Genomic DNA, 23705 nt, shown 5'->3' with positions numbered 1-23705 from the left:
ACTGCCAGTTCTCATGTCTTCCTTTCCTGACAGAGCCTCTTTTTTATTGTCTTGGAACTGGGGATCAGGGGGATCGTGGCCCGTTTCTCCCTGAGAAGTAGCTCAGCTCTATGAGTAGGAGTTCAAAGGGGATTCCCATCCTGGTCTTCTCAGCGTGCCCTTGCTACTGTGGAACCTCTACCTTATGCCCTACAGGCAGGGGTTGGCAAGGAAAGAGAGCCCTCTCCTTTTCCTTCTCAGACTCATCTGCCCAGAATAGAACTTCTGCAGCTCATAACTGGGATCAAGAGTAGGAGCAATTTCTGGCTCAAATGCCACACACTTGGTGTTCTTACCAAGATGCTGTAGGTTATCTTGAATAAATGCTTGTCAATTCTTTACATGGCCTTAGGTCAGTTTCCAGAGTTAAAATGCCTGATTTTATGTTTTAATAATCACTTTTGATAATTTTCACCAGTTTCGTTTTGTTTTTCTGAGGTAGAGGGTCTGCCAAACTTCTGTAACAGCTGTTCCAGAAATCCTGATTCTAGAAAGCATCTAACAGATACTTTATGCATCTGAGTGACATTGAAATTAACACATGGGAGGGTAAATGACTTAATGCCAGAAACTAGTTTGTGATGAATCTGACCTTGTTTTTTTTTTTTTTTTATTTTTTTGTTCTGATTTTAGGTTCTACTCATTCCGTAATTACCATAGCTTCTAAACTATTATTAACATAATATCAAAATTCATCTTTGCGATACGGTGGTGCAGGCTGAAACCAGACTGGATAGGATGTGATTCGTAGAGCTGTGAACTCTCTGTCTTCACTGAACCCCAGGGCTGATCTGAAGGTCTAGATTCATGTGCCCTCTTCTCTCACTATTCCCTGTGTGTCCTTAGCTCCAGGGTGACGTTTCTCCTAGATATGGAAGGTTATTTCTTGTGTTAAGAACATATGTATATGGTAGCTATACTGCCCCACTAAAACAGCCCAAGTGAAATTGGTACTACCTATTAAAATTATTTTGGCTATTTCTAATAAATGACATAACAATATTTTTTTTAATGGGATAATAATACCCATAATCTCTACTCTCTTAAATTTACTCCTTTTTGCATATTTTTTTATTAGAGTATAATTGACCTAATGTGTATTAGTTCCACATGTACAACATAATGATTCCACAAATTTATACGTTACGTAGTGCTCATTTCAAGTGCTGCTACCATCTGTCACCATACAATGCTGTCATAAGCTATTACAATACCATTGACTGTATTTGTTATGCTGGGCTTTTGATTCCCTTGACTTACTCATTCTGTAACTGGAAGCCTCTGTCTCTCACTGCACTTAACCCATCTTGCCCATCTCCTAGCCCCCCACCCCTCTGACAACAATCTGTGTGTTCTTTGTATGCCAAGTGAAATAAGTCAAGACTGAGAAGACTAAATACCATATGATTTCACTCGTGTGGAATCTAAAAGCACCACCAACAAATTTTTTTTGAGTTAAATCATATACAGTCGACATGTTGAAGCTAAAGTGTTTACCTGCTGATGAAACTAAATGTAATAATATTTGAAAGGTAATCAAGATTATTCTGTTTTCTTAGGATTGAGTTGGCTATTTGTGGTTTCTGTTGTTCTGTATGAGTTACAGTATTGTTTTTTCTGTTTCTATTTAAAAATGCCATTGGAATTTTTTTACTTAAAAACATTTTTTTAAATGTTTATTTTTGAGAGAGAGCGAGTGAGAGAGAGTGTGCGAGTGAGCGGGGAGGGACAGAAGGAGAGGGAAACACAGAATCTGATCTGAAGCAGGTTCCAGGCTCTGAGCTGTCAGGCTAGAGCCCCATGCGGGGCTCAAACCCAGGAGCCACGAGATCATGACCTGAGCCAAAGTTGGATGCTTAATTGACTGAGCCACCCAGGCACCCCTTTATAAAATTTTTTAATGTTTATTTTTGAGAGCAAGCATGCCTGGGTCAGAGGCAGAGATAAAGGGGGACAGAGGAAGCCGGCTTTGCCCTGATAGCAGCAAGCCCAGTGCTGGGCTCCAACTCACGAACTGTGAGATCATGACCTGTGCCGAAGTCGATGCTCAACTGAGTCACCCAGGTGCCCCCACTGGAATTTTGATAGAGGTTGCTTTGAATCTATAGATCACTTTGGGTAGTATGGACATTTTAACAGTGTTAGGTCTACCAGTCCATGTGAACAAGATGTCTTTCCATTTATTTGTGTGTGCTATCTTCAATTTCTTTCATCAGTGTTTAGTAGTTTTCACTGTACAAGTCTTTTACCTCCTTAGTTTATTCCTAAGTATTTTGCTCTTTTTTGGTGTTACTATAAATGATACTGTTTTCTAATTTTCTTTTTTAGATAGTTTATTGTTAGTGTATAGAAATGCACAGTATTGATGAGAATGCAAAATGGTGTAGATACTATGGAAACTGTATGGAGGTTCCTCAAAAAATTAAGACTATAACTACCACATGATCCAGCAATTCAAGATCTGGGTATTTATCCAAAAGAATTGAAATCAGAATCTTGAAGAGGTATCTGCACTCCCATGTTCATTGGAGCACTGTTCACAATAGCTAAGATGTAGAAAAAACTTAAATACTCAATGACAAATGTATGGATAAAGAAAATATGGTATATACATTCATTCAGCCTTGAAAAAGAGGGAATATGTGACAACATGAATCAGCCTTGAAAATGTTATAGTAAGTTAAATACTAGTCACCAAAAGAGAAATATTCCACTCATGATGAGGCATCTAAAATAGTCAAATTCCATAGAGTCCAAGAATAAAGTGGTCATTGCCAGCTTCCTGGGAGAGGGAGAAGATGGGGAGTACTAATTAACAGGCATAACATTTCAGATAAGCAGCATGAATGGATTCTAGAGATCTGCTACACAATATTGTACCCGTAGTCAACAAGAATGTATTATATACACTTAAATTAAAATTTTTTTTGTTTACTGTTTATTTATTTTTGAAGGAAAGAGAGAGCGTGAGCAGGAGAGGGTCAGAGAGAGATGGAGACACATAATCTGAAGCAGGCTCCAGGCTCTGAGCTGTCAGCACAGAGCCTGATGCAGGGCTCGAACTTACGAACTGTGAGATCGTGACCTGAGCTGAAGTCGGTTGCTTAACTGACTGAGCCACCCAGGTGCCCCATACATTTAAATTTTTAAGTGGATAGATCTCATGTAGTGTTCTTACCGTGATAAAATAATTTTAAAGGTTATCCCTCTCCCCAAAAGATGATTCTAAACACCAACTGGAAATTATTGTGCATGAAGCAAAATCTGACAATGTTGTTGCATTAAGATACAACCTACACTGTATTTCCTTACATCTCTAAATGTGCCTTCTGACTTTGTAGTCAGGAAGGATTAAGTAATGCCAATTGAATAGATTTAACATCAGTGAACATTTCTGGTAGGAGGAGGAGCCATTGCTGATATGGTTTCCCTTTTGCTGTGACCTGCCTTATATTCCTTCCAAACCTAGGAAGTTAAAGAGGAAATTGATTTTTTGAAGATACTTTAGAATTTCTCTATAGCATCTCTTGATTCTCTTGATCTTGTGATCCTAATTTGAGTTACAATTGAAGATTAGGCATAGCGCCCTGAAGTTTTTGGTAGATTTTTAAGCTTCATTGTTTAGGAACTTGACATTTAAGAAGGTGAAAATGTTTTTAAAAATCCAGTAAAAAAAATGAGCACTGAGTAATGCATAAATTGTTGAATCACTATATTGTACAACTGAATCTAATATAACACTGTATGTTAACTATATTGGAGTTAAAAAAAAAATCCAGTAGTGAATAGGGTAACTATTCTTCCATGTGATTATACACACACATTTCAGATAAAGTTCTTTACCACTATGAAGATTATGAACAGTGGATCTGTTCTTTTTATTTGTCAAACACTTAAGTAGACTGCCATGACAGACATTGTTTTTAGGCACTTTATTTATTTTTTTTTTAATTTTTTAATTTTTTTTTTAATTTTTATTTTTTTATTTTTATTTTTTCAACGTGTATTTATTTTTGGGACAGAGAGAGACAGAGCATGACCGGGGGAGGGGCAGAGAGAGAGGGAGACACAGAATCGGAAACAGGCTCCAGGCTCTGAGCCATCAGCCCAGAGCCTGACGCGGGGCTCGAACTCACGGACCGCGAGAGGTCGGACGCTTAACCGACTGCGCCACCCAGGTGCCCCTCGGCACTTTATAAATATAAATTGAGTGCTCTGATAATCTAATTGTAATCCATTAAACACTTAATATTTAATCATAATAATTATAAGACTTGGTAGCATTAGGAATTCTCTTCTAAGTTGTGTTCTTTTTTTGTTTAAGCATTTATAGTCACTTTGTAATAAAATGAAGAGCACCTAAAACTCTCTTTAGATTTGAAAGCTCTAGCCAATGCAGAGAAGATTGACAGAGATGGTAAAGAGTGAAAACCATGTTACATGGGTGAATATTGAAAATAATTTGGGAAGTTTAACTTAGAAAATGAAAGATAACTGCTCATTATTATTCCCTTTAAGTATTTAGAAACGTATGTTCTATGGTTAAGCCTTATTCTTCGTAGCTCCAGAGGGCAAAATTAGGTTCAGTGGCTGGATATAACATGGGTAAATATATACTCTTAATATAAGAAGGAGTTTTAAAGTATTATCACTGTTTTGGAATGAAATCTCCCTGCTGAGATAGCAAGCTAATTTTTATTAAAAGTATTGACCTTCAGGGGTGCCTGGGTGGCTCAGTTGGTTGAGTCCAACTCTTGATTTTTGGCTCAGGTCATGATTGCCTAGGGTCGTGGGATTGAGCCCTGTGTCAGGCTCCTTCGTAAGTGTGTAACCTGCTTGAGATTCTCTCTCCCTCTGCCTGTGTCCCCTGCTTTCACTCTCTGTCTAAGCAAAAAAACTATGGACCTTCTGTGATCAATTGTCAGGATACTATACATGTGTATTGTATGGGAGGTTTAATTAAATTACAACTACTCCAATGCTAATTATATTCTTTTGTGAAGGGAAGTGGTGCTGAATTATTTTTTACAAAAGGGATTTTTTTTTTTTTTGGTGTCTTTCTTGGAGAACTCTGAAAAAGACAAGAGTCATGAGCCTTTTATATAGTTTAAACCAAAAATATGTCTTATTTGAGAAGAGACTTCTCTTAAATGATTAGGATACATTTTTAGGAAGGAAAAATCAGGAATGGGAAGAAGAAAGGGGTAAATCACCTTAGTAAGCAGATGTGCTGAATCAAATCTCATGACAAGCGGTGTAAGTAGATTGCCCTTTCTACTAATGGGGTGGGAGTTTGCAAGAAAATGCTCTTAAAAACAGATACTTACATGAAATGTGATCAAATGCATTGATACACTGTAACATTTCTGTGGGAATTAAAAATATTTAGATGCTTAGTCAATGTTAAACGTTTAATTTTAACATATTCTCAATTGTGAACCTCATAAACATATTATCATTAATTTGAGTGGATAGAGGACAAATGTTTTGATATGCCAGTGAGTAGTTTTGTAGTTTTAAAATTATTAATCATTGGGATGAGCACTGGATGTTGTATGGAAACCAATTTGACAATAAGTTTCATATATTAAATAAAAAATAAATAAATAAAAAAAATAAACTAGAGAAGAAACCCTTTTAGAATAAAAAAAAAAAATAGTAAGATCAGATAATATCTCCATACCAGCATGACACCTAAGCTATATAGGAGTAAGGGAAAAAAAGAAAGAAGGAAAAAAAGAAAAAAGACTAAAGGAGTTACTTGTATTCCTAATAAAGAGTTCATAGAGTTCACTGGCCTAAAAAAAAAAAAAAAAAAAAAAAAAAATTATTAATCAGAACTAAAGACAAACTGATGAAGGAGGATAAGAGTTTTGTTTTGTTTTGTTTTGTTTTTGCATTATAAAAGTGGGAAAAGATTTCACTTACATGTCCTAATTGTCTTATAGTTCTTTTATGTTTTTTTTTAAAGTTTATTTGTTTTTGAGAGACAGCATGTGTGAGAATGAGCGAGGGAGGGGGCAGAAAGACAGGGAGAGAGAAAATTCCAAGCAGGTTCCACGCTGTCAGCACAGAGCCTGACGTGGGGCTCCATCCCATGAACTATGAGGTCATGAACTGAGCCGAAATCAAGGGTTGGATGCTTAACCGACTGAGCCACCCAGGTGCTTTGTCTTTTATGTATTTTGATTAAGTTATTGCTTGCTCATTAAATCTATACTAGCACTATTGAAGGTATTTACAGGTTTACGTAAATCTAAAGGTGAAGAAAGTATGTCCTATTCAGAGATTCTGTTTAGTGAGAGAGACCAATATAAATAGTAATAAGAACAACAATATGATAAGTGCTAGGTTCATTCACTTGATGATCTGATAAGAATAAGTCCATGGCTGTGCATGGTAAGAATTGAGAAAGCTTCAGAGTTAGGAAATTGACTGAATTTAGTTTTGACTAGTGAGGAGTTTGACATGCTGATAAAAGCATTTGTTTGAATCTGGACTGGGTTGGTGGTGGTGGTGGTGGTAGTGGTGGTGATGGTGAAGGGAGGGGAATGGAGAATCTCAGCTGGTGAGAACAGCACTCACAAAGGTACAACAATCTGAGAGTATGAGTTCAGGGAATTCCAAATAGTGAGTTTTGCATTTGCATAAGGGATTTTGCTTTTGCGTTTGGGACTAATGTAAGGTGAGGATGGATAGACATAATGGAAGCCAACTCTTGAAGGGTGTAAAATGCACTACAAAGTGTTTGAAATTTACATTGTAGGAGATGTGAAGATGTTGAAGGATAATACACAGATGTGTGAGGCGCTACATCTATCTGCATTTAGAAAGATAACTCAATAGTATAGAATAGATTTTGGGTTGGAGGTATTTTTTAAATATGACATTCTTAGAATAAAGACCAATCAGAGCTATAAAAGTACTAGTTTTGGAGAGATAATGAAAGGCTACTGATCCTATGGTGAAAGGAATGGAGAGAAAGGGGATAGAGCGAAATATTTTAGGAGATGGAATGGCTGCTAGGGAATAGGAATAGAAGAGACTGGGGACTGGAGAATGGATTTTATGTTTCTGGCTTAGGCAGCTGATTATTCCCTGGCATTAATAGTACAAGTGTGGGAGCTATATTTGGGTACACATGATTTCAACTTTAGACACATGGCATTTGAAGTCCTTAGAAATTTCATTTAAGGTTCAGGAGAGAGGTATAGACTTGGAATCCGTAATTGGTGTTATAAATGTGTAAGTTGATAAAGCCATGAATGTAGATGAGCTCACCCAGGGAATTCATATAGGATGAGGAGACTAGATGGCCAGGAGCAAAACAGAATTCTGGGAGGAAAACAAAAACAAAAAACAGTGAAGAAGGCTGTAAAAATTAGGATGGAGTGAGGAAACTAGGGGACATTGGTGTGTCAGAAACTAGGAAAAACATTTTAAGGAGGAAGTGACTAATGGTGCCAAATACTGTGTTTAGTAAGGTAAAGCCAGAAAAATACCCACCAGATTTGCTAGGTCATTTTTAGTTTGTCAAGAACACTTTAAGTACGGAAGATTCGATGTTCTGGGTTAAGAAGTGAACTCAAGGTAGAAACAATTGGACAGATGACTTTTTAAAGAGCAGGAGGTGGGGAAGAACACAGTTAATTCAAAGTAAATAGGAGTTCAAATGACAAGCATTTTGTTTTTTAGAGCTGGTCTAAAGTCGAAGACTTTGTTTTTTAGAGCTGGTCGAAGTAAATAAGAGTTCAAATGACAAGCGTTTTGTTTTCTAGAGCTGGTCTATAGGACAAACATCAGTAGAAGCCTGTAATCTACCATGAAGATCTGAAGGTGGGTTAGTAGAAGGGTAAATGATTAATCAAGGTCCTAGAATGATTTGATTTCTGGAACACAAGTAAAGGGGCTACCTCTGACCCTGTGGGACACATACCTCTCTGAATCTAGGGTAATTAATGTGGATGTAAATAATTTAGGGAAGAGAAGTTGAAGAGGTTTATGTAACATGGCTTCAGTTTTTGCCATGAAATAGGAGGTAAGTCACCGTAGCAAATATTATAGATTGTCCAGGGCCAAACACCTCTATTGCTGTGAGCCAGGGCTGACATGGAGAGGTAGCTGGGGAGCAGAGTCCATAGATAATTTGCTTGGTAACCAGCATCAATGAAATGTAGTGGTTCTTAGTCTTTGGGCCAGCAGCTTCACCATTACCAGGAGCTTGTTAGAATGAAAATTCTTGGGCCATACTGACCTTTTGACTTTAAATCTCTTAATTTGAAAAACGAAGCCTCCCTAGTAATTCTGAAGCATGCTGAAGTTTGAGAACTACTGCTGTTTGGGGGATTGCGCTTTGAAAAACACTGCTTTTATTACTACCAAGTATTTCCTGACTCTCACAGCCCTTTTTTCTAACGTAGCAACTATTTTTCATCTTGTGCTGAAACAATTATTTAATAGAAACTTTGTGATAAACTATGTTCGGATTTTATTACTTATGTACTGGTTTACTGGTAAATATGGTATAAACTGAAGCTAATGGAAATGTTTATGGACTTTGTTCCTTACACTGTTCTGTCTATATCTGTCCTGATCTTGAGTTTATTTAAAAAAATACGCCTGTATCAGCTTGCCATAAACGTACTTTTCCCATTTATTGTATTGTCATAACATTTGATTTTATTACTATTTGTCTTTTATGTTAAAAGAAAAGGACCTGCCATTCATACTTAAATGATGCCTCCATGGTTTTTGGGTAGCCCTTATTAAACGTACATGCATCTTATTTCACTCTGCTCCCCAGAAACATAATAAAAGGAAGATGTGTCTCAAAGTAGGCTTTTAAGTTCTTGAGTAGAGTAAGGAAAGTTGTAGAGCGGTTTTGCTCATGGCCTTTAAAATAGAATTGATATTTATTTAGATAAGTGAGTCAAATTAACTGTATCGCCAAAGATGTTATAAATTGACAGTGTTTGTGGCATAATTATTTGTAAATGCTCTATGTTTATATCACTATTTAAAAAGTGTTCTAACTCCATTAAGTGTTTGAGTTTATTATAATTGACTTTATTATTTTCAAATCAACATAATTGCTAAGGTTTTGTCTCAGAAACAAAACTTTTTTCCCCCAGTAGCTAGTCTTAGGTTGCTAGTAATTTGACCATTGCTATTCAAAGTGTGCTTCATAGATTAGCAGCATCAGTTTAACTGCAACAGTTTGGACTCACACTAGAGATATTTTCAGAATCTACAATTTAAGTTGGTTATCCATATGCATATTAAAGTTTGAGAAGCATGCCTTTAGAAAATAGAATAGGGTAAGATTAGAATCTGAGTTGGTTTTGGTGAATTGATCAGTTAGAAACTGAAAATTAATAAAGGGCCAACCTCACTAAAATAGAGTTGCTAGGCCATCATGGGGAGCAACGGTTGGGGGGCGGGTCCTACCATTCAACTGTCAATTATAGGAAGAATTGTTAATAACAGACTCCAGCAGTCCTGTCAATTACCTACCCCAATGAAAGAATCCTCAGCAGGAAAGAATCAATTATAGTCCTCAATAGGGAGGGAGCTACTTTGTATCATCTGTAAGAAATTGGCTACCCCTGCAACTCACTGAGTGAGAAATCATCATCAACCTGAACTCTTGCTTTTTTCCAATGGAGTTTCCTTCAAAACAACCTCTCTCAACTTCCTCCTCCTATTCCTCTCCTTTGCCTATGATTTTGCCTTAGCTTGCTTGTCCCGAGTTGCACTTTTCTGCTATTTCCAAATCCACTGTTGCTGGTAAAATATTTTGGTAGTTTTATTGTTAAGGGTAACAAAACATAAGGGTGAAGGTTAGGAAAGAAAAGTGTAGCGTGGAGCAGAGTTAATTTAACATAAGGTCATTAGTGGGTAATTAAAAATTAAATTTTAAATTAACATTAAATTTACTGAGATAGAAAATAAGCCCGCTGCCACATTGGGATTCATAAGTGTAGTGTGCTGGACCACTAAGCTCATGTTCTTACATCCTGTATTTATTAGGTCGTATTAAAATTCTATGTATAATTCCAGGCTTTGCAGCTTTAGATGACTTGGACATTATGTGTAAATTTGAATTGAAAGTTTCGAAACTGATAATGAAATTGGAAAGGAACAGTAAAAAAAAAAAATTAAAACACCTTTATAAATGCTTAAAAAGAGATGAAAAAATGCAGGTTTGAGTATTTTCTTCTTGGTGGCTCACTTACTACTACCGTCATCATCTTACAAGTAAACAGTCTTAGGTAATGTAAGCAATATAGTCAGTGTCCCACCTTGGATTCATGATGGAGATAAGACATGATTTGAATTCTTCTGACTTTTATAAAAGTTGGGAAAAAAAATTATTTCCATGTATGAGCACAAGAGTATAAAAATCTCATTATTTCAAACAAGGATAGATGAGGAAAGAACTTAAAAACTTAAGTTTTATTTAAGGTAAACTTGTTCGTGTTGGTTGGATAAATTTCACTTCATAATGTATCTCTAATTTCTGGTAACTACTTAAGTTTTGAATTAGATTCAACTCCCGTTATATGTTTTGGATGTTAACTCTATCGGAATGGCATTTCCAAATATCTTCTCCCATTTAGTAGGTTGCCTTCTTTGTTCTTTTGATGGCTGCTTTTGCTGTGCCAAAGCTTTTTGTGTTGGTATAGTTTTGATTGTTTATTTTTGCTTTTGTATTCCTTGCCTTAGGAGACCTATCTAGAAAAATGTTTCTATGGCTTAAGTGGGGAAGGTTATTGCTTGTGTTTTCTTCTAGGTGTTTTATGGTTTCAGTTCTCACATTAAGGTCTTAAGTCCATTTTGTGTTTATTTTTGTATGTGTAAGAAAGTGGTCTGGTTTCATTCTTTTGCATATAGCTGTCCAGTTTCCCAGCTTTTTTATTTTTTTATTTTTTTAAACTTGTTTTATTTTTCATTTTTTAAAAATTTACATCCAAATTAGTTAGCATATAGTGCAACAATGATTTCAGGAGTAGATTCCTTAGTGCCCCTTACCCATTTAGCCCATCCCCCCTACCACAACCTCTCCAGCCACCCTCTTTGTTCTCCATATTTGAGTCTCTTCCGTTTGGTCTCCCTCCCTGTTTTTATATTATTTTTGTTTCCCTTCCTTTATGTTCATCTGTTTTGTCTCTTAAAGTCCTCAGATGAGTGAAGTCATATGATTGTTGTCTTTCTCTGACTAATTGTACCTAGCATAATACCCTCCACTTCCACTTACGGTGAAAGATTTACACCATCTGAAGAGAAACCAGAGTATCCTCAGCACCATTTCTTGAAGAGAATTTCTTTTCCCAGTTGTATGTTTTTGTCTCCTTTGTTGTACATTAATTGGCCATGTATGTGTGGGTTTATTTGTGGGCTCTCTCTTCTGTTACATTGATCTGTGTGTCTGTTTTTCTGCCAGTATCATTCTGTTTTTTGATTGTTACAGAATTGTAATATATCTTGAAATCTGGGATTGTGGTGTATCTCCAGCCTTGTTCTTTTTTGTCAAAATTGCTTTGGCTATTTGGGGTCTTTTGTGGTTCCATATAAATTTTAGGATTATTTGTTCTAGTTCTATGAAAAATGGTTTTTTGGTATTTTCTTTGGGATTGTTTTGAATCTGTAGATTGCTTTGGGCAGTGTAGACATTTTAATGATACTCTTTCAGTCTGTGAGTGTTGTATATCTTTTCATTTGTGTCATCTTCTGTTTGTTTCATCAGTGTTTTATAATTTTCAGTACACGTCTTTCATCAGTGTTTTATAGTTTTCAGAGTACGTATCTTTCACCTTCTTGGTTAAGTATATTCTTAGGAATTTAATCTTTTTGGTCTAAGTGTAAGTGGGATTGTTCTCTTAATTTCTCTTTCTACTACTTTATTATTAGTGTGTAGACATGTAACACATTTCTTTATATTTTGTATCCTGTGACTTTACTGAATTCATTGATCAGTTTTTTTGGTGGAGTCTTTAGGATTTTCTATATATAGTGTCCTTTCATCTGCACGTGGTGACAGTTTTACTTCTTTTCCAATTTGGATGCCTTTTATTTCCTGTCTGATCATAAAAGTAGTGAGTATGGACATTCTTGTTTTGTTCCTGATCTTAGGGGAAAAGCGTTCAGTTTTGCGTCAGAGTATGATGTTAGCAATAGTTTTTCATATATGGCCTTTATAATGTTGAAATGTAGTTCCCTCTCAACTGACCTATGTTGAGAGTTTTTATCATGAATGGATGTTGTATTTTGATAAATGCTTTTTCTGCGTCTATTGAGATGATGATGATCATGCGGTTTTCATCCTTTTTCTTGTTAATGTGATGTATCACATTGATTGATCTATGGATATTGAACCACCCTTGCATCCCGGAAGTGAACCCCACTTGATCATGATGAATGATTTTTTTTTTAATGTATTGTTGGATTTGGTTTGCTGATATTTTGTTGAGGGTTTTTGCATCTGTCTTCATCAGAGATATTGGTTTGCAGTGTCTTTGTCTGGTTTTGGTATCAAGGAATTGCTGGCTTGTAAAATAATTAAAAGCTTTCCTTCTATATTTTGGAATAGTTTGAAAAGAGTAAGTATTAACTTTTTTAAAACATATTTGATAGAATTTACCAGTGAAGCCATCTGATCATGGGCTTTTGTTTGTTGGGAGTTAATTACTGATTCAATTTCATTGCTGGTAATCATTCTGTTCAAATTTTCTACTTCTTCTTGATTCAGTTTAGGAATATCATATGTTTCTGAGTTTATCTCTTTTTTTCTAAGGTTTCCAATTTGTCGGCATACACTTTTTATAGTATTCTCTTATAATTCTTTGTATATCTGTGATGTTGTTATTTCTCTTTCTGATTTTGAGACCTCTCCCTTTTTTTCTTTTTTTTTTTCAACGTTTATTTATTTTTTTTGGGACAGAGAGAGACAGAGCATGAACGGGGGAGGGGCAGAGAGAGAGGGAGACACAGAATCGGAAACAGGCCCCAGGCTCTGAGCCACCAGCCCAGAGCCCGACGCGGGGCTCGAACTCACGGACCGCGAGATCGTGACCTGGCTGAAGTCGGACGCTTAACCGACTGCGCCACCCAGGCGCCCCTCTCCCTTTTTTTCTTAGAGTCTGGCTAAAGGTTTATCAGTCTTACTTATTGAAAGACCATATCCTCATTGCATTGATCTCTTGTTTTATTTATTTAGTTTTTTTAGTCTTTATTTCATATATTTCTGGTTAAATATTTATTATTTACTTCCTTATACTGGCTTTGGGCTTTACTTGTTCTTTTTCTGGCTCCCTTAGGTTATGGTTAGGTTGTTTATTTGAGATTTTTCCTGTTTTTTGAGGTGGGCCTGTATTGCTATAAAGTTTGCTCTCAAAACTGCTTTTAGCTGCATCCCAAAGATTTGGACCATTGTGTGTTCATTTCGTTTCTGTCTGTATATTTTTAATTACCTCATTGATTTCTTGGTTGATCCATTCACTGTTTAGTAGTAGTCTTTGCAGATTTTTTCTTTTGGTTTCTAGTTTCATTTTGTTGGGGTCAGAAAAGATGCGTTATGTGATTTCATTACACTTGAATTTATTGAGACTGGTTTTGTCGTCTAATATGTGATCTCTTCTGGAGAGTGTTCCATGTGCACTTGAAAAGAATGTGTATTATGCTGTTTTGGATAGAATGTTCTGTATATATTTTTTAGGAACATCTCCTCTAATGGGCCATTCAGAGCCACTGTTTCCCTATTATTATCACTATTATTTTTGGCTGGATGTATCTATTGATTTAAGTGCAATGTTAAACTTTGCAATACGGTTTTATTGTATTATGTCAGTTTCTCCTTTTAAGTCTGTTAATAATTTGTTTTATGTTTTTAGGTGATTCCCTGTGGGTGTATAGATATTTATAATTATTATATCCTCTTACTGGATTTTTATGTTTATTATACATAGTGTCGTTATTTGTCTTTTGGTACAATTGTGTTTTAAAGTATTTTTTGTCTGATGTAACTATTGCTATCATAGCTTTCTTTTTGCTTTCATTTGCATGATAAATGTTTTTCCATCCCCTGACTTTCAGCATATGTGGTGAGGTCTGAAGTGAATGTCTTGTAGGTAGCATATAGATGAATCTTGTTTTTTTATCCATTCAGTCACTGTATATATTTTGAGTGGAGCATTTAGCCCATTTAGTATACTTACTATATACTTAATTAATAATACACCTAAGTAAATAGTTATAGGTATGTACTCATTGCCATCTTGTTGCTTATATTTCAGTTGTTTGTGGAGTTCTCTGTTTCTTCTTCTGCTCTCTTCTCTTTTGGTTTTATGGCTTTCTTTATTGTTATGCTGGGATTCCTTTCTGTTTGTGTGTGTGTGTGTGTGTGTGTGTGTGTGTGTGTGTGTTTATCTGTTACAGATTTTTGATTTGTGTTTACTCTTAGGTTCATATGTAACATCTTATGTGTATAGCAGTCTGTATTTAAAGGTGATGGGTGCTTAAATTTGAACTCATTCTAAAAGCACTGTATTTTAACCCCCCCTCCCCTTGCTTTATGTATATGATGTCATATTTTACTTGTTTCTATTTTGTGAATCCTTTGATTGAGTTTCATAGATATAATTGATTTTAATGCTTTTGTGTTTTTGCTTTAGAATTCCCTTCATTTATTTTTATTAAAAATATGTAATATATATTTTTTTATTTAAAAATATATTTTTATTAAAAAATATATATTAATGTTTATTTATTTATTTATTTATTTTTTTAATTTTTTTTTTTTTAACGTTTATTTATTTTTGGGACAGAGAGAGACAGAGCATGAACGGGGGAGGGGCAGAGAGAGAGGGAGACACAGAATCGGAAACAGGCTCCAGGCTCCGAGCCATCAGCCCAGAGCCTGACGCGGGGCTCGAACTCACGGACCGCGAGATCGTGACCTGGCTGAAGTCGGACGCTTAACCGACTGCGCCACCCAGGCGCCCCATTGAGAGATAGAGTGTGAGCAAGAGAGGGGAAGAGAGAAAGGGAGACACAGAATCTGAAGCAGGATCCAGGCTCTGAGCTGTCAGCACAGAGCCTGATGCAGGGCTCGAACCCACGAACTGTGAGATCATGACCGGAGCTAAAGTCGGACACTTAACTGCCTGAGCCACCCAGGTGCCCTTTAATGTGTCATGTAAGGCTGGTTTAATGGTGATAAACTCCTTTAACTTTTGTTTGTCTAGGATATGCTTTATCCTATCCTGAATGATAAACTTGCTGGGTAGAATATTCTTAGTTGCAGATGTTTCTTTTCTGCACTTTGAATATATCGTCCCACTCCCTCCTGGCCTGCAAAATTTCTGCTAAAGAATTGGCTATTAGCCTCATCAGGTTTCCTGTCCATGTAACTGTTTTTTTTTTTTTTTTTTCCTTTTAAAATTCTCTGTTTATCACTACTTCTTGCCATTTTAATTACTATGTGTCTTGGTGTGGTCCTTCTTGAGTTAATCTTGTTTGAGGCTCTTCGTGATTCCCACATCTGGATGTCTCTTTTCATTCTCAGGGAAGTTTCCAGCTATTATTTCTTCAGATATGTTTTCTGCTCTACCCCCTTCTTTTTCTGGGATCCCTATAATGTAAATGTTACTATGCTCGATGATGTCACTGAGTTCTCTTAACCTAGTCTCATTATTATTATTATTATTATTATTATTATTATTATTATTATTATTGCTCTTCAACTTTGTTGCTTTTCATTACCCTGTCTTCCAGGTCACTGATCAATTTTTCTGCAACCTCTAATATCCTATTGATTCCTTCTAGTGTATTTTTAAAAAAAATTTTTTTTAACGTTTATTTATTTTTGAGACAGAGATAGAGCATGAACGGGGGAGGGTCAGAGAGAGGGAGACACAGAATCTGAAACAGGCTCCAGGCTCTGAGCTGTCAGCACAGAGCCTGATGCGGGGCTCGAACTCACGGACCGTGAGATCATGACCTGAGCCGAAGTCGGCCGCTTAACCAACTGAGCCACCCAGGCGCCCCTGTTTTTTTTTTTTAACATTTATTTATTTCTGAGACAGAGACAGAGCATGAGTGGGGGAGGGTCAGAGGGGGGGGGAGGGGGACACAGAATCTGAAGCAGGCTCCAGGCTCTGAGCTGTCAGCACAGAGCCCGACACGGGGCTCGAACTCACGAACTGTGAGATTATGACCTGAGCCGAAGCCGGACTCTCAACTGACTGAGCCACCCAGGCGCCCCTCTTCTAGTGTATTTTTATTTTAATTAGTGAATTGTTCATCTCTGACTGGTTTCTTTTTTATATTTTGTATTTCTTTGCTGAGGGTCTCACTGAAATCCTCCACTCTTTTTTCAAGTCTAGTGAGTATCTTTATGGCCATTACTTTGAATTGTTTATCAGGCATAGTGCTTAACTTCATTTCATTTACCTCCTTTGCTGTAGTTTTGTGCTTTTCTTTCATTTGGGATGTATTTCTTTGGCTCCTCATCTTGTCTCTCTATGTTTGTTTCTATATATTAGGAAGGTCAGTGATGTCTCCTGATCTTGAAAGTAGCGGCTTTATGAGTAAGAGGTTGTGTGGTGCTCTGTGGCATAATGTTCCCTGGTCACTAGAACCAGGCGCTTCAGGGTGTTTCCTGTGCGGGCTGTGTGCCCCCTACTCTTGTGGCTGAGCCACATTTTTCTTCACTCCTGTGGGCCGTATTGGCCAGTTTGCCTGCCATAGATGCACAGGGCAGGATATGGTCCCTATGCTGTTGAGGGGCCTGAGACCATACCACCGTGGACTTGTCGTTGGGGGGTTGTCTGTTACAGATCCTTGTCCCTCCAGCTCATGTTCTGAGATTCCTTGTCATGCTTTTCTCTGCAGGCAATTACATATTATAATAGTAATATTTTTTGTGGCAGTGTAAATTATAGAATATTTGGAAAATACCTGGTATGATGATTTATTCAAGAACAGTTGAAAAGAAAATATATACCTACTTTTGATGCATGAAATTACCATACCTACTTGTTCTTTTGGGGAAGGTTGGACTAATGCTTAAGCTCCTTTCTACAGAGATGCTGACTTAATTATTCTGAGAGGGACCTTCATATTTTTGTGTTTTAAAATTTCTTAGGTAATTGCCATGTAAAGCTAGCTAAGGCTTTATTTTAGGGCTTCTGATTGGATTTCTGAATCTTTTGCCCTCAGGCTTTATCTCTCAACTTCTATCTTGATGACTTACAAAACTCAGTCTCTGGGTCAACAGGTACAGTGAAATGTTTACTGGGTGGACATTAGCTCCCAGGTTTTCTTTCTCCCCTGTATTCTGATTTTCTTTTCCTGTAACTGTGGAATGACTTACTTTACTTTCTTGACAACTTGGTCATGCATTAAAATTTAATTTTTGTTTTACAATTTTTAGATGTTTTGAATGTGAGGAATTTCTTTGAACACTAACTAGTCAGAGGCGACCTGCACGTAGAAGAAACAGGGTAAAGCATTTATAATTTGTTTCTGGGAGACTTGACATAATCGCCTAGGGGAAATGTACCTGGGAGGAGCATTGAGTTGTAGTGCATAGTGAGTGAGTGAGCGAAGGAGAGAATGGTCTTAGTGAGAGGCAGAGGGCAGAACAAGGTAGTGCCCAATGTAAGAAGAGAGAGAATTTTTATTTTGGGTTGCAACTGTAGATGGTGAGGAATATTAAGCAAGGAGGCGATATGATCTCGTATACGTTTTAAAATGATCATTCTCTGAATAACACAGAGAAAGATTTTGAGGAAAAAACGAGTGGACATGTTTGCGAATTCTTTTAGCAAGCAGCTGCAGTGTCCAGGTTAAGAACTGTTGATGTTTCGACTAGGCAGTTGAGAATGGAAATGGGAAGAAGAGAAGGAAAGATTGAATCCCCTGTACTGGTGATAAGAGATATGAGGTAGAAGGTAATTTGAAATATTTCCTAGATTTTTGATTTGAATAGCTGTAAACATTTAACTAAAGTCAGAAAAAGTAAAAGAGGAGTAGATTTTGCAAAGGTCAAAATTCATTTTGGATATGATCATTTTTCTGTGCTTTAACATACTCTAGCTTTTAAGGTGGGTAGTCTTATATTCTAATAGTAGCCAAAAGAGTATGGAGTATGATAGTATTAATAACTAGTGCTTATTGAGTCTCTGCTATGTGAATGCCACTGTCGTAAGTGCTTTGACATACTTTCACTCTTAAGCCTCACAGCGACATCACGGCGTTGGTACTACCATTAATCTTCAGAAACTGAGGATGCAAGATGAATTATTTCACCTGGGTCAGGTCACCCAGCCAGTAAGTGGTGTCGTTAGGATTCAAACTCCGACTTTGGCTCTAGGGCCCATGCATTGAATCATTAATGTGTGTAGTGCTTATGAATTTGGAGTTTGAGGAAGTGTCAGGTTTGGAGATCTGGACATTTTGAGGTTTCATTGGCCTGTAGATAATACCAACATAAACCATTCATTTTGTAATAATGTGCTTTTTTTTTTTTAATTTTTTTTTTTTAACGTTTATTTATTTTTGAGACAGAGAGAGACAAAGCATGAATGGGGGAGGGTCCGAGAGAGAGGGAGACACAGAATTGGAAACAGGCTCTAGGCTCCGAGCTGTCAGACCAGAGCCCGACGCGGGGCTCAAACTCACAGACCGTGAGATCATGACCTGGGCCGAAGTCGGCCGCTTAACCGACTGAGCCACCCAGGCGCCCCTGTAATAATGTGCTTTTAAGCAATGTTAAATGGTATAAAGTACATTTTCCCATGCCAGTAATATGGTCAGAGCACTGTTACACAGTGATATTTTTAATAGTTGTGTGTATATATTATCATCTACTTAGTTTCATTGTTTTTTTTTTTTTTTTTTTTTTTTTTTTAATTTTGTTTAAAATGAGAACTGTTGGAGTTAGGATTTGGCCCCTGTCATTCCGAAAGATTAGTTTAGTGATACAGTTACAATTCAAATGTCCAGATTTTTGTTCCCCATATCTCTGCTATCCATACCTTCTTAACTTCCTTTAGTCTTTTTTTTTTTTTCCCACCATTATATTGAAATTATTCTGGTACTTTTTGCTGATTTTCTCCTTTCTATATCCAGGATTCTTTTAATGCTTTTATTCTTCATTCCCTTTGCACCATAGGTTATCATTACTTAGGCCCAACTTTCTTTTTGTCTTCCTTGCCTTTTAATTACTGGTGTCTCTCTTACTTTCTTCTCCATCATTCAAAATGTTACCGATTGTGAAGAACTAGTGAAAACATTAACCTACTCTATTAAGTTGTCTCTAGTCATCATAACCAATGTTAAGCATCTTTTCATTATTCAGTATTCCTAAGTTTGGCGTGTACTAATAATACTAAGTTATAAGGCGTTTTATACATGTATGTCTTTTCTCCCCTTACTTGTGTGAATACTGAGGGCAGGAATTGTATCTAAGTTTCTTTTACTTTCAGAATTTGGCAAATGTTGTATCCGTTGAAGGCACTCACTGAAGAACTTTTGATTGTTGAATTTGCTTATGAAAATAAAATGATCATTGATTATATGTACATGTTTTTAACTATTTAAAAATATTTTTAATTTTTATTTTTGAGAGAGAGAGAGAGAGAGAGAGAGACAGAGTGTGAGTGGGGGAAGGGGAGAGAGAGAGAGGGAGACACAGAATCCGAAGCAGGCTCCAGACTCTTGAGCTGTCAGCACAGAGCCCACTGCCGGGCTTGAACTCACTAGCCATGAGATCATGACCTGAGCTGAAGTCAGACACTTAACCGATTGAGCCACCCAGGCGCCCCGGTGTTTTTTATTTTAAATTTATGTTCTGAATCCAGTTATTCTTATTTGAGAGAGCCCTTTTTAAATTCGAGAAAATCAAAGCATTTGTTTTATTTTCAGTCCTTTCATGCACCGTGGTAAGAGCCAACCGAGAATCAAATGTTGGTATCCAAGGTCACACTTTGGTCACACTTTGTGTGATAGGCTATTCCTGAATGGTGTGAGTATTAACATGTGCTTATTTGTGTTACTTTATTTACTTGAGGATCAGAATTGGTGTGTGTTTGATTCACATGTTAAAAATAAGTTTGAGGATAAATGGAAATAAACCTGAAATTTTTTTTAATAGTGAGATTCAGTTTAGAACCATAAAATTTCCTGATTTGGAATAGGTATAAAGATTTCAGGGTTTAATACAACATCTGTATATAAGTTAAACATATAATCTGGGGTGATGACATATAATGTGTCCGTACTTTATGTTACTGTGCTCTCTTCTTCCTGGCATTATATCATAACAGTTAAGATTTTCTTTCTAATACTGGTTTTGAGAAATTTGATTATGCTGGGCTTTGGTCCAATTTTCATCATGTTTCTTATATTTGGAATTTGTTGCATTTCTTCGATCTCTGGGTACATAATTTCACCAAATTTGGAAAAATTTCAGCTATTTTATTTCTTCAAATATATTTTTTCTTTTTCTGTCATTACACATTTATTGGACCCACTTAAAGTCCCACAGCTCATTGATTTTCACCACAAATTTTTATTTTTCTTTGTTTCATTTTAGATAGCTTTTCTTGGTATGTCTTTAAATTTACTAATCTTTTCTATTATATGCCTAATCTTCCGTTGATTCCAACCATTGTGTTTTTCATCTCAGGTATTGTAGTTTTCACTTCTGGAAGCTCAGTTTGGGTCTTCTTAAAAATATTTTCCACATCTAACATTTTATACATATTGAATGCAGTGAAGTGTACTTCTCTGCTAATTTTAATGTCTCTGTCAGCTCTGGGTCAGTTTTGATTAATTTTTCTTCTCATTACAGAATGTATTTTTCTGCTTTTTTGAATACCTGGTGACATATGATTGGATTCAAGAATTGAAAATTTTACCTTGTTGGAGGCTGGATATTTTTGTGTTTCTGTCAACGTCACTGAGTTTAATTCTGGCATGCATGCGCTTTTGATCCTTTTGGGCCTCGATTGTACGATTTATTAGGCAGTACCAAAGCAGCATTCAATGTAAGGATAATGTTTCTCCACTAATGAGGCAAGACCCTGTGAGTATGGCACCCAGTGCCTCGTGAATTAAGTTTACAGTCTGGCTGTCAAAACAGGCTCTATTCTGATCCCTTTGTGAGTGCCGGATACCGTTTTCATTATGCTTATGGGTGGAGTTTCTTCCTGGCCTCAGGTAAATTCCCTTACATGCTAGTTTTGATTATCACTCAGCTGAATACTTAAGGGGACCATCTGTAAACCTCTGGGTTTCTCTCTGTGCAACTATTTCCCCTCAGCTTCTCTGTCCTGTGATTCTAGCTCCTTTGGTTACCTTGACTTTGAGCTGCTTCTTAACTCAGGAAGTCAACTGAGCTCTACCTATATTCCTCATCTCTGCGCCTCAGCCTTGACTCCGTCTCAGGGCAGGAAGGCAGGACAGTCATGGGGTTCGCCTGGTTTGTTTCCTGTCTCTTCAGCATCACCGTCTTCTATTTCCTGATGTCCAGTGTCGTAAGAACTGTTTAATATATTTTATTTGCTTTTGTTTGTTTCAGGTAGGTGGGTAAATACAGTCCCTGTTGCTTACGCTGGCTAGAGATGGAAATGTTGTATTTGTTGTTGTTTTTTGAAAACATTAGGAGATCAGTGAGAGAAGTTTTTAGAGTTAGTCATTTTTAGGCCTAGTGTAGCCCAAGGTAGCACTCATTTTAGCTTTGTATTACTCTGTAGTTGTCTCAAAAATTCAGTAAGTCTTTCTTGGTATGTGTATGGAAATCGAAATAGACTTAAAAACAAACTTTTTAAACATACAAATTGTACTTCAGCTATCTTTGCTGTAAGAATTAAAATGACAGTCTTAGTAAGTTAAAAGTATGCTACAGGGAGGTAGTGATTTTAGGGAATGACTGTAATCCAACCAACTGAATAATAAAGGTTCCAATGGTATATATTTAACATATTTTCCAGGTCTTTACAATTAAGGTTTTGTGTAAAATAGTAGACTTAGTTTGACAGTTTTCTAATCTCTCACCTGAAGTCATAGAACATTTATTTTCTCAGAATGTGTTTATAGGAGGTATTTAAAGATGTCAGTGTTCCTTCCCGTTTTATAGTCACATGTTCTTATTGGGAGCATATAATCTATCTGTAGTCATGAGATGAATGATCTGAAATGGATTGTTTTTAAATTCGATTTTATGTGCTGGCAGAAAAAAAAATACTTTTTTAGTGTTTTGGTAAAAATTATTTGGAAGTTCAGTTAGTATGCCTTATAATACTAGTGATTGTAGGCTGATTATGAGGTACACTGTTCATGAGTTGTAACCTTAATTTTTAAACAGTTATTATGCTAATATCCTCCTATCAATTATTGTTACATTTTCCCTATAAAATCCTAGACTTCATTGATTTCTGAAGAGGCTTCAAAGCCTCTTGGCTTTGAAGTGGGATATATGGTATGGGCATTGGGGGAATTTACATTACTTGAAATGAGTGGATATAGTTTTCTGGTTGGGCATGAGTGTAGTTGTATTATTCATAACTCTTTTTCTCCATTCCTTCAATATTTCTTTAAGTATCTTCTAACTATAGTCAAGTATCACTTCAACTAATAGAAGATATTTTTTTTAATTTAACCTAGTAAACTGGTCATCACATATTGTGATGGAAGGTGTGCAGTAGGTGACAGAGTTGACAGTGTGATTTAAAGCTTGGGCAGAGAGCAGCCGTTTAAAGTAACTAAGTGGTAGTGGAGGGCTAGGAGAAAATGAGTCCGTTGAATAAAAGTAAGATTTGTTGCCCGAGAATATCAACAAGATGTCAGAAATAAAACGAAAGGTGAAATATAGGGATGAAGTAGCACCTTGCTCAAGGTCAGAAATAGGATAGGTGTGAAGGAGGAGCTTAATTATAGAGACTCGTTGCAGATTTTGATGATGGTAATTTAAGTCTCTCTCAGTCCAACCCAGGAATTGTATATATTGATTGAAAAGGCCCGATAGCCCTATGAGCCTGGGAGATCTGAACCAAATTTCGTTCAGTTTATCTGAGTATAATCTGGGAAAGTATTTATTTGAAGAGAATTTTGTACTATTCTTGGGCCAGTTAGATGCTGGGTTCCTGAAATATTAGTTGCTAATTTCAATTTGTCAGTATGCTTGGTAATTTACTGAGTAAATTCATGTGTTTTTCTTCTTTCTTTTTTTTTTAAATTATTAATAACTGAGAATAAACTGAGGGTTGATGGGGGGTGGGTAGGAGGGAGGGGAAAGTGGGTGATGGGCATTGAGGAGGGCACCTGTTGGGGTGAGCATTCGGTGTTGTATGGAAACCGATTTGACAATAAATTTCATATAAAAAAATTAATTGTTCTCTTGAACTCAGTGTAAGTTTGAATTATTTAAAACTCTGCAAATCGTTTTTTTTAAATGATCAGGCCTATAAAATACTGACAACCTAACATCTAAAGTATTAGTTTCACAAACCTAGAACTTTGGGTATATAATAGCAAAATATGCCTTGAGATGAGACTGACACTAGTTAGAACAACCTTCATAAATGTGTTGTTGCAAAATGGTGACTAGATATCTGTCATTGGAATTAAGGACATCTATTGAAAGCATATGCCTAAATCTAAGC

The 23705-nt window shown here is 36.5% G+C and overlaps 1 protein-coding gene across 8 annotated transcripts in view; it reads left to right on the top strand.

Annotated features, from left to right (window-relative positions):
* TUSC3 (tumor suppressor candidate 3) overlaps positions 1–23705 on the top strand; it is a 289103-nt gene that overhangs the window by 51686 nt on the left and 213712 nt on the right. Inside the window, exon 1 of one of the 8 annotated variants that reach the window (XM_045455169.1) lies at positions 21495–21578. The exons of the other annotated variants lie outside the window; for them this stretch is intronic. Coding sequence (XP_045311125.1) covers positions 21510–21578 — 69 coding nt within the window. The 5' untranslated portion in view covers positions 21495–21509. Of the gene's footprint in view, positions 1–21494; positions 21579–23705 lie in introns of those variants that run through there. 8 annotated transcript variants of the gene reach the window in all.

Source organism: Leopardus geoffroyi, chromosome B1, assembly GCF_018350155.1.
Source record: "Leopardus geoffroyi isolate Oge1 chromosome B1, O.geoffroyi_Oge1_pat1.0, whole genome shotgun sequence".
NCBI classification, from domain to species: domain Eukaryota; kingdom Metazoa; phylum Chordata; class Mammalia; order Carnivora; family Felidae; genus Leopardus; species Leopardus geoffroyi.
Note: the sequence above shows the minus strand (reverse complement) of the source record. Positions and strands in the feature narration are given on the sequence as shown.